Source organism: Silurus meridionalis, chromosome 9 (genome assembly GCF_014805685.1).
Source record: "Silurus meridionalis isolate SWU-2019-XX chromosome 9, ASM1480568v1, whole genome shotgun sequence".
NCBI lineage: Eukaryota > Metazoa > Chordata > Actinopteri > Siluriformes > Siluridae > Silurus > Silurus meridionalis.
In genome coordinates this window covers 22,670,391-22,682,386 of record NC_060892.1, presented here as the reverse complement: position 1 = coordinate 22,682,386, position 11,996 = coordinate 22,670,391, and the positions used below count along the sequence as shown (strand labels likewise).

The 11,996-nt window shown below is 40.6% G+C and overlaps 1 protein-coding gene across 1 annotated transcript; it reads left to right on the top strand.

The window, feature by feature from the left end:
- The first annotated feature begins 875 nt into the window (after positions 1-875).
- On the top strand, positions 876-9,111 carry ankrd24 (ankyrin repeat domain 24). Its single transcript, XM_046858447.1, has 12 exons — positions 876-958; positions 1,494-1,617; positions 2,350-2,494; positions 2,674-2,837; positions 4,692-4,849; positions 4,954-5,681; positions 5,770-6,089; positions 6,847-7,080; positions 7,349-7,525; positions 8,137-8,292; positions 8,764-8,829; positions 9,007-9,111. The coding sequence occupies exons 1-12, from the start codon at positions 876-878 to the stop codon at positions 9,079-9,081; spliced, it is 2,430 nt and encodes an 809-aa protein (XP_046714403.1). The 3' UTR covers positions 9,082-9,111.
- Positions 9,112-11,996: the final 2,885 nt, after the last annotated feature.

Sequence of the window (11,996 nt, the reverse complement as noted above, 5' to 3'; positions counted from 1 at the left end):
CACAGACAGGGACATTTTAAGTCTCCTCAGAAAATGCAGGCACTTCTGTGCCTTTCTGATCAGATAATATACACAGTGTACTACAATAGCTCAGGACCACAGGTTGCATCTAATTGCCTGTTACTGGTGTCTGTCCACCCAGATGAAGATAAGTTCCCTTTTGAGTCTGGTTCTTCTCAAGGTTTCTTCCTCATGTCATCTCAGGGAGTTTTTCCTTGCTACAGTTACCACTGGCTCGCTCATTAGGGATAAAATAATAAGGAACAAACTTATACATTATTTTATTAATGCTTTATCTCTGTAAAGCTTCAATGATTAATATGGTCTAATAGTGTCTTTAAAAATGTTAGAACACTTTCTGCCTTCCTGTCCTAAGAAACCCAAACACACCTTTATGATAGAGAGATTATAATTCTCTCTATCTAGTCCTCTCTAATGTCCGAATGCACACCACTAATTCTAAAGTGTTCTTCATTGGAATATCCACTTCATTCTTTATGAATTAATGTTTGTGTCTGTGTCTTCATATACAGACTCACAGTGCACAAAGGGAACAAGTTAGGAGGTATATCACTGTCACTATTCATTCTAATTTCAATACTATGTTTATCTATGCATCTAGTTATACAGAGACATTTTAGAAATCTTCAGTTTAAATAACTTTTAACAGTCCTCTGCCCCCTACAACCCCAACCCTGCCTGGAGGGACCACATCTCACAAGAGAAAAGCGCCTCCTCCTCCAAAGTCTCCTCAACAGGTATCATAATTAATTCATAGTTTGATTAGTCCATTCAAAGAAGTGTCTAATCAAAGTTAGAGATTAAACAAAATTATATGTGCATACAGGGTACACAAGTTTCCCCAGACTTGCATCATGAATCTGCCCAGTGCTCGGCACCGGACGACTCTACTTCTCCTTCTACAGCCCCCAAGTCTCAACATTTTCCAGACAACCTCGTAAGTGACACTGCTAATGCTGTAACAGGTTAACTTTCTGAAAAGGAGCCAGTACTGTTCAGTCCATAAGGGCAACAAGAGATGATCAACATTTTGCAATTTGCTCAATGTGAAAGTAGGCACACAAGTGGTTCTGTGGCAGGACGTGTTTGAAATAAGAATTTATTCATAGACCCATTCTGCTTCAAAATCTAGCATGTATCCAAATCTCAAAAAAAGAAATGGTTGGCTTTTGGACAAAATTAGTGCATTAGACTTGAAATGCTTGATAAACTAATGACAATTTCAGCCCCATTTAAAAACAGCAGAACCAAGATACCAATTCCAGTGATATTGTAGGTCAAAAACACATTTAATGTCATCCTAGACATTGACAACGGCTTTGCAACGCACAACTTTGCTACGGCAAATATCTTATTTGTTGTGCCTAGAAAGGCTTAGCATAAATGTGTTAAACGTGAACTGCAATACCAAGCCAATTTATTGTACATGTTTATGTTTGCATCTTGATGTTGTTTTTTTGGGGTTCATTGAGTGAGGCAGAGGATGAGGAAGTGTTTGAGGAGATTCGCAGGCTTCGGCTAGAAAGAGGACAGCTCCTACAGAAGATTAAGGTTCTGGAGCAGCAACAGAACAGCACAACCACTGCACTGGAGGAGGTAATGTATTAGTTAAGAGGCTTTCACTATCATTACACCAAAAGAAATAGATCAATAAATTACAACTTGGAGTTTTGATTTTCAGTACTTCATAAAATTATTTATTAGTTGGGATCTCTATAATTGTCATTATATCACCCAGTCTTTACTCCTCAGCTACTAACTGAAAACCTAATCTTGGTGACTATATACCATAATGATTCTATGCAACTGTCATTAACATTCAGTTACATCATTGTTTACTGTATTTCACTCCACACACCTAAAATTTCCAATACCTTTTAATACATCATTATTAATTAAACATTGATTGATCAGAATTTTTATGCTGCCTGAACCACCAGTGTCTGATATTCTTTCCTGATTACTAACTGGCTTCAGGTTTAGAAAGGGACCTGGAGAGCTCTGGAGCACCTGATTGGTGAGCCCCACTCACTCCATGGCTGACCACAGGCCAAGGCAATGCCCTTGAACATTTCTACATGCGGCTTGTTATCTATTGATCCTGATTAACACGTTGAACGTGCATTCTGAACTACCCCATGGTTGCTTTATCTATTTTCAATGTGGCAAATGGATGTTATAGTTTCTGATATTAGGTTAGCATACAGTATGTATTGCTAAAGCTATAATACGCTTTGTTTTGGGAACATTAATATGGGAGTTTGCGAGAGTTTGTAGTGGCAGGACCTTGAAGTTGTTTCTCTGTCTGGTCTGTCTTCTGTCCCTCAGTTGAGCTCGCTAAGACAGTGCTTGAGAGAGGCAGAGGCAGAACGTGATTGTCTGGAAGTAGTGCTGAAGGAACTGGGAGGTGTTCGGCTGAGCAGTACAACCTGCAGCATCAATTCGACTATGGATGATATGCTGGACTTCCCTGGTAAAGTGCTGCTTTCCTCGTCGAGTGAGCTTAATATAAAGAAAAAGAATCATATTGATCAGGTAGACGAGAAAATAATAGATATGTTAAGAATTTTTTGCTGTAATATGCTAATTTCTGCATTTAATGTGAAGTACTGTGATCTGGTTGATGTTTTGTGTTAATCTTTATGCCTACAGGAACAAATAGGCTGTTGTCTAAGCAGTCACAGTGCACAGACGTGGATGCGCCTCCTGCCCAACCTGAGAGCTCAGCATGGGAGCAAGTAAACAGTGTGGAGCAGCTCTGCAGGCAGGTGGAGGAGCTGACTGCACAGAATGCTGAACTGGTTCTCAAAGTGCAGGTGTAGTGTCACATGTGGCATACCTGTAATTTTAGAGGTTTTTAGACACAACACTTATTTTCTATATCACACTTACTAGCTGTATGTAAATAGGCAATAAAGCTTCCTGGTCAGATTTGCAGATTAGGAACCTTTCAGGATTTGGTCTAGGACATTAAATCACACTCAATGTATTTTTGATAAATTCTTTCAAATTCTATTTAATGTATTTGTGTAGCAAGCAAAAGCAGATTCATGGAATTTAAAAAATTCATATATAAATTTCAGCATCTTAAATTATTAGTTTTATTCCCTAATGAGAAAGGCAGTGGTGACAGTAGCAAAAGATTAGAAAGAAATATCCTTGAGAGGAACCAGACTCAGACGAGGAACCCAGCATCATCTGGGTGACTCAGAATGTCCATTCATTATATTATATTCATCATTGTTGAGGTTCTCCGCTGTTCACTGATGTACGTTTGACTGCAGAACTGTTCATGGCAGTTGTACCTTAGCCATTGTTTAGTTTATATTAGTTTGTCCTGTTTTATTGATATAAAGCTCGATCTTCATGGTTTTTGAGTTTTATATGTAGGTCTGAAAAGCTAGGCATTCACTTCAACTTGTGTTTCATGTGTAGCCTACAACTACAAATATGAATTTATAAAGTCATTTGTATTTTAACATATAATAGAATATAAAAGTATGTCAAGCTTCTTTACCCTTTCTTTCATCTTTACCATTCCTTTATAGTTTTCTTCCTTTCATCGTGTTCTTTTTCTTTCCTTTATTCTTTCTTCAGCTCTGACAATTCTTCCAGCTACTTGAGATATTTTTACTTAGCTCTATTTTCTCCAAATCTGGATTAAACCAGTAGCCTAATTTAAACCTTTAGCCAATGACTCAAACACTGATATCTATTCAAATTATTATGAGCCCAAAACCTTCTTTTCAACTACTTACCACCAAGAAGCAAAATACCCTGGTAGTAATTTATCTGGTATCTGGTGGTATCTACTTAGCAAGAACATACAGTTCAGCATCAATTCATCAGCAAGCAGAACATATTAATATGATGAAAGAAACTCAAACCTTTAACTTGCCACAATACCTGTGGCCTTACCTGCACACTTTTTTTGAAGTAGTTAAAAATAAGATTTTGGGCTCATAATTTACATTTACATTTGCGGCATTTAGCAGACGCCCTTATCCAGAGCGACGTACAAACGTGCTTTGAGTCTCTAGCAATGAATAAATCTACACTGGTATGCAAGATTACAAACTTATATATAAATATAACTCTTTAATTCTACAAAGCAATCTTGGAAAGTGCTAATTTAAGTGTTTTAGGAAGAGGTAAGACTTGGTAAGGCTTGAAGATAGTCAGGGACTCCGCTGTATGGACATCTAGCGGAAGTTCATTCCACCACCTCGGTGCCTTGAAGAGCCTTGAAGTGTACTTACCTCTCATTCTGAGAGAAGGTGGTACCAGTTGTTCCATAACCTCCATAATAAATTTAATAGATATCAATCAGTGTTTGACTCATTAATATCTATTAACAGATCGGTGTGCTGAGAGTCACATTAGAGTCGTTTCACATCATTTGAGTTGATTAAGCAGAGAGTCTTGTAATGATTATAGGATAAATTGTAAATGATAATAGGAACATTATAGCCATAATAAATCATAGTGCTCTGGATACTTAAGTACATTTAAAGGTAAATACTTTTATTTAGGAGCACTTTTACTTTCATTGGAGTCATATTTTACTCAGAGTATCTCTACTTTAACTCATGGTTTTGCACTTTGTCCACCTGTGTATACATTCCCTCTTTCTATTTTTTTGTTTTTTTACATGCCGATGTGCTCGGCAGATGTTGGAGATGTTCGAAAAGGATGACACAGACTTTCAAGGCTCTGGCATCGACTTTGTGCCCGTGACTCTCTACGACTCCTTAAAGAAAGAGTTTGAAAAGCTGCAAGAGCAATTCTCCAGAGTTATGAAAAGCTCCAGCAGTGCAGAAGACCATGGGTACTGTTATCTCTTGTTCCTGCATTTTAATAAAGTGATTAGTGTTCATTTAAGGGTAAAGTGTTCTCTGACTTTTAATAAAACAGTATGAATCTCATTCTCAGGGCTGGGAACAATCCTGAAAAGATGGAGTCCAATGAGGAGGGTTTAGCTAAAGAAATTGAGAAGAAGGAGGAGATTCAGGAAAACCTAGAGCAACAGCTAGCATGTGCACACACTGAGTTGGAGGAGCTGAAAATAGAGATGCAAATGAGAATTAGCCAGGCGAGCTCTGAAGAGAATGGATGCTCAGACATTCAGAAGTTGACGAGCCGGGTGCAGGAACTGGAGGCAGAACTGGCAAGCAAAGAGCTGAAATGGAAGGAGGGACTGAATGAAAGTGACAAAATCGAGCAGTTGAAACAAAAGGTGGAAGAGCTGGAGGAATCACTGAAAGTTAAGGAGAAAGAGGCAGAGGATATGATTGAGGCAGTGGAGATGTTTAAAAAACGAATAAAGGAGCTAGAGGCTGCACCGGAGCAGGGCACTGGTACGAGGTGTTTAGCAGAAGATGACAAAGAATCACTGAATATATTACAGATGCGTGTAGTAGAGCTGGAAGCTGAACTATGTAAGAGTGTTCCTCGTGAGCAGCTAGAGGAGGTGCAGGTCACTCTTGGCCTCCAGCTAGAGCAGTTAGCTCGAGAGCGTTCTGAGATTGCCCTTCGATTCAATCAAGCTATGCTGGATCTGGAAAGACTTTGCCCTCCAAATCACACCGATAGAGATGACAGTGATGACAATAACAATGATGAAGAGCAGTCTGAGACCTACCAGTTAACCAGTGCTTTGGGTAATGAATGCATTCACTGTTTCACGAATCAGTCAAACATCCCACCTTGAAGCTAGCTAAAAAAAAATATTTTTTCGTTTCTCTTCAGAGTTGCGTGGTGGAAGAATTTTGACAGCGGTTCAGGAAGAGCCGGAGGTGAATTACCAGACAGAAGGGGCACAGGATGACTTGCCTGCTGAGGAAGAGAACCGCATTCAAGATACATCTGAGATGAAGGATTCAATATCATTAGTCAAACACCAGGAGGCACTGTCTGCAATAGCACAACAACTAGCTGATACGGAGAGTAAACTGCAGGCTGAGAGGGCACTTTGTGAACATGCCCATGCTGAACTGGCCAGACTGAAAAGTGAGCTGCAGGATGCCCAACATGGCATGATCACCAAGGAGGAACATGAAAAGATCAGGGTGAGATGTGATTACACTGCTCAAAAACCTCCCATAATCAATAGTGCACAGTTTTACTCAAAAAAGAATTTTTTGTTTAGGGTGGTGCAGTTTGAACTAAAAGACTTTTGATCATCAGTTCAACAATTTAACCACTGAGCTGCGACCCCAATTATAACAAATAGAACTTTGTGTGATGTGTTTGGTGTACAGTAAATACTCCCCTATGAGTTAGAAAAACACTGACCAGACATAACATTATGACATTATAATATTTTGCTCGGTGAAGTGAATAACACTGATTATCTCTTCATCATGGCACCTGTTAGTGGGTGGGATTTATTAGGCAGCAAGTGAAAATGTTGTTCTCAAAGTTGATGTGTTAGAAGCAGGAAAAATGGGCAAGCGTAAAGATTTGAGATTGACAAATTGTGATGGCACGATGACTGGTTCAGAGCTTCTCCAAAACTGCAGCTCTTGTGGGGTGTTTCAAGGGGTTCCTGTGTGGTCCGATCCAACAGAAGAGCTACTGCAGCTCAAAAATTGTTGAAGAAGTTAAGATGTTAATGTTTGACGAGTCATGAACGGTTTGGCAGCAAAAGAGGGATCAACCTAATATTAGGCAGGTGGTCATAATGTTATGCCTGGTAAGGTTTGCTTTTGCCAGAAATGTTTGGTTTGTCAGACTCACACACTCATTTAAACACTATTCTAGATGAAGATAGGTGTTCAGAATGATATGATGAAGCTGTATATTTGAGCATGTTCTCTTGTGCAGGCGGAGCTGCAGAATACCCTACAGGAGAGCCAGAGTGCTTTAGCAGTAGCCCATGAGTCACTGGATGTTAAAGAGCTCAAGCTGAAGGAGCTGCAGTCTCAGAAAGCTGTAGAGATGGATATGGTATCTAAAGAGGACCATGAAGCCCAGCGGCTCTCACTTCAGGCCGAGATCAACGCGCTGACTGCCTGCCTGGCTGACCTTACACGCAAGCATGAGAAAACCTGCACTGAGGTGTGTGTGTGTGTGTGTGTGTGTGTGTGTGTGTGTGTGACCTTCCATGTGAAATGTTATATGCACATAAACAGCCCCAATTTCCAGCTGGTATGTTTATGCGCTTGCATTATTTATTTAATTTTGTAAAAGGGGTAGTGAGTAATATAGACAAATAAAACTGTAGTTTAAACTCACACTTATGTAGAGGCTTTATTTCCATTTTCACAATATTTTCCCTCACATTCCTGTTTATTTTTTTATTTTCTCCTGTCTGACCCTGCTACAGGTGTTCCAGGTACAAAGGGAAGCGCTCTTCAATAAGAGTGAGCGTCAGGTGGCCGAGGCACAGCTGCTTGCAGTCCAGCAGCAGCTAGCAGACCTACAGTCCGAGTCCAGCCACATCCAGCAACTGCACCAAGACATTCAAGACTCGAAGGGACTTATCAAGGAGAAAGACCACAAAGTTAGTGTACATCTCCTCTAGTTAAGTAATCCAGACATTGCTTTGCAATATCACAAAATAGTAGCAAAGAGTTGTTATGGAATGAGAAAATCACACATGTGACAGGGTTTGTGGCTTTTGATAGTTCCATGTCTTTACTTGAATTTGCATTAAACATTAATACTAGGTCTTTAAGAGGTCATTATTTGAATAATTTCTTTAAACCTACTCCATTTCTGCCCATGTTCATAAATCTCCACCTCAAAGCATTTAATGGACTTCCACTACAGTCACACTAACTATGATTAGCATAGTATTGAAGTCACCACAATTTCTGCATTCTCTTCTCATTTGAAAGCGAGGCTGCTTAACCTGTTGGATTATTGTCTTTCATTTCATTACATTTTTTTCCATCGCACTCTCTTTTGTTCTGCTTTCTCCACTCCCTTCCAGGCATATCCTAGTTTTCATTGCTATTTGAGAGTATAGTAGTTTCAGTTGTTTTCTGTTATACATTTTTTAGCTTTCATTTAATGCTATTAGTACCATAATCAAATTTTGGTTTTGTCTACTGCAGTATGTCAAGTGCACTCTGCAATTCCAGAAGTGCCAACAGTGTCATGTGTTTGTAGATCACAGAGTTGTCTAAGGATGTGTTCCGATTGAAGGAGGCTCTAGGAGCTCTGACTCCACCAATGGGTTTATCTGCTTCAACTACCTCCTCTGGAATACCAGGACAACAACTGGCATTACAGAACAGAGTATCTGCCCTGACTCAGCAACTCCAGGTGGGAATATCTCTCGAATTACAATTTCTAGGACTTGAATTGTGGTGTTTACATTAAAAAGTCTGATCCATCACACCAATCTGAAATTATAGCACATGTATTATGAAGTGAAATGTATTTCCAAGAATAACTAAATAAAAGATTGATAACATTATGTGTTCATTTTTCCTGTTCAGGGTGAATCCAAAGCCTATCCTAGACATGCATTCTAGACAACCTAGACATCCTAGACTAGATATGCATCCTGTTTTATACATATGAACAACTTAGCGTGCCTTACACTTAGTGACATGATCCATGAAAGTGAGAGGAAACTGAAGTACCCAGAGGAAACCACAGAGACATTAATCCAAGCTTAGAATCAAACCGGGGACACTGAAACTGTGTGGGAGTAACAACTGCTACAATGCCAACCATTAAATGTAAGAGTGCAACTCTAATAAAAAAAAAATATTTCTATTCTCTTGTCAGGATTGGGAACGCAAGCACAAATCAGTGGTGGCCACGTATCGTTCTCACCTCTTAGCTGCAGTACAAGTATGTGATACACATTTTCAACATTTGGTTAAACATTACTCAGCCTGAGTAGTGAATATAATGCACACACTCACTTTAGGTTTATGTAATAAATACACATTTCTATATTACACAAGAACAGTAGTTCCTATTAAGCTTATTTACTAAAGCTGTATGTTTGTGTTTTCCTGCTCACAGGGTCGCATGGACGAAGAGGTGCAGGATCTTTTGTACCAAATCCTCAGAATGACCCAAAATAACCCAAATCATTAAAAACTTTTACATATGTTTCCTTAAACTCACATTCATATACAGTGTCTGACTAAAGTTTGGGAACATCTAGACTTTTATTGTTTTTGAGAGTATAAATGTTTCCTTTTGTTTTTTTATGCAGCAAAAAGTTAATGATATGAAGATTTTGACCAAACAAAAACATAAATGTACAGATGTTCAAAATATTTTTCATAAAAAAATCCTCCCTTAGCATTAAAAACAGTGTTACACACTCTAACATTCTGAACAGCTTCTCCAAACATTCAGCTGAAATACAATTCCGTGCCTCTTGGACAACTTGCCAAAGGTGTTCTTCACTAGTTGGAGATTTCATTCTGATCTTGTGATCCAGTTCATCCCAGTGCAGTTCAGTAGGATTTATGTGGGGTGACTGGGCAGGCCATTCCATGATAGATAAGATTTCAACCGACTGTTTGCTCTCTAAATAATTCTTACAGAGCTTGACTTTGGGTCATTGTCTTGTTGTTTGGTGAAGTCGGTTCAAATTAGCTGCAGTTCAGCTGAAATTGCATTGCACTGAATTATAGAATGGTAGCCATGTTGGTTCAGGAGTCAGGATTCAATCCCTGATAAAGCATGATGGTAATATTGTGCATATCACTTAACACAGAGGACTTGATGAGGACAGGATGTGATGTTCCATGGTCACAAAAGGTTCTGAAGGCCAATAGGTAGCTCTTGCTATAGGCAAGTATGGCAGTGATTCCAGGGGGTGGCACTTTATATAGGCACACCTGAAATCAATATGTGGGAAATCAAACTCTTTACAATTTACAATCAATAACGCTTTATACGTCTCATAGACACATAGACAACACATTAAAAATATATATCTAATTGCAAATTTGAACTCTTTTAAACAGTAATTTATAGCTTCTTCTTCTTCTTCTTTCGGCTGCTCCCATTAGGGGTCGCCACAGCGGATCATCCGTCTCCATACCACCCTGTCCTCTACATCTGCCTCTTTCACACCAACTACCTGCATGTCTTCCCTCACCACATCCATGAACCTCCTCCTTGGCCTTCCTCTTTTCCTCCTACCTGGTGGCTCCATCTTCATCATTCTTCTACCAATATAATTCATGTCCCTTCTCTGCACATGTCCAAACCATCTCAATCTCGCCTCCCTCACCTTGTCACCAAAACATCCTACATGCGCTGTCCCTCTAATAAACTCATTTCTAATCTTGTCCATCCTCGTCACTCCCAACGAAAACCTTAACATCTTCAGCTCTGCTACCTCCAGCTCTGCCTCCTGCCTTTTACTCAATGCCACTGTCTCTAATCCATACAACATCGCAGGTCTCACCACAGTCCTATAAACTTTCCCTTTCATTCTTGCAGATACCCTACTATCACAAATCACTCCTGTCACTCTTCTCCACCCACTCCACCCTGCCTGCACTCTTTTCTTTACTTCTCTAACACACTCTCCATTACTTTGCACTGTTGACCCCAGGTACCTGAACTCCTCCACCTTCTCCACCTCTTCTCCCTGCAACCGCATCACTCCACTGCCCTCCCTCTCATTCACACACATGTACTCTGTCTTACTCCTACTGACTTTCATTCCCCTTCTCTCCAGCGCATATCTCCACCTCTCCAGGCTCTTCTCAACCTGCTCTCTACTCTCACCACAAATCACAATATCATCTGCAAACATCATAGTCCAGGAGACTCCTGTCTGACCTCGTCCGTCAACCTGTCCATCACCACTGCAAACAGGAAAGGGCTCAGGGCCGATCCTTGATGCAGTCCAACCTTCACCCTGAACCAGTCTGTCGAACCTACTGCACACTTCACTGCCGTCACACTGTCCTCATACATGTCCTGCACCACCCTCACATACTTCTCTGACACACCTGACTTCCTCATACAATACCACAACTCCTCTCTTGGCACTCTGTCGTCGCTTTCTCTAAATCCACAAATACACAATGCAATTCCTTCTGTCCTTCTCTATACTTCTCCATCAACATCCTCAAAGCAAATAAGGCATCTGTGGTGCTCTTCCTCGGCATGAAACCATACTGTTGCTCACAGATGGTCACCTCTTCTCTCAGCCTGGCTTCCACTACTCTTTCCCATAACTTCATGGTGTGACTGATCAACTTAATTCCCCTGTAGTTACTGCAGGTCTGCACATCTCCCTTATGCTTAAAGATCGGTACCAGCACACTCCTTCTCCATTCCTCAGGCATCCTCTCCCTTCCAGAATCCTGTTAAACAATCTGGTTAAAAACCCACTGCCATCTCTCCTAAACATCTCCACGCTTCTACCGGTATGTCATCTGGTCCAACCGACTTTCCATTCTTCATCCTCTTAATCGCTGCTCTCACTTCCTCCTTACTAATCCTATCTACATCCTGCTTCACCAACTCCACATCCTCCAACCTTCTCTCTCTGTGATTTTCCTCATTCATCAGCTGCTCAAAATACTCCCTCCACCTTCTCAACACACTCTCCTCACTAGTCAACACATTTCCTCTCCATCCTTTATTGCTCTAACTTGCAGTACATCCTTCCCAGCTCGGTCCCTCTGCCTGGCCAATCGGTATAAATCCTTTTCTCCTTCCTTAGTGTCCAACCTCTTATACAGCTCCTCATATGCCTTTTCCTTGGCTTTCGCCACATCCCTTTTACCTGCTGCCGCATCTCCTTGTACTCCTGCCTACTTTTCTCATCACTCTGTCGATCCCACTTCTGTTTTGCCAACCTCTTTCCCCTAATGCTCTCCTGCACTTCCTCATTCCACCACCACGTCTCCTTGTCTTGCTTTCTATTTCCAGATGTCACACCAAGTACTTTTCTAGCTGCCTCCCTCATCACTCCTGCAGTAGTTGCCCAATCATCCGGCACCTCTTCACCACCACCAAGCCCCTGTCTGACCTCT

Excerpts from the sequence above, each read along its gene's own strand:
- ankrd24 (XM_046858447.1), top strand. The coding sequence starts at position 876 with ATGAATCTGCCCAGTGCTCGGCACCGGACGACTCTACTTCTCCTTCTA. Across the intron at positions 2,838-4,691 it reads AACTGGTTCTCAAAGTGCAG|ATGTTGGAGATGTTCGAAAA; the intron begins GTGTAGTGTCAC and ends TGTGCTCGGCAG. Across the intron at positions 7,081-7,348 it reads ATGAGAAAACCTGCACTGAG|GTGTTCCAGGTACAAAGGGA; the intron begins GTGTGTGTGTGT and ends ACCCTGCTACAG.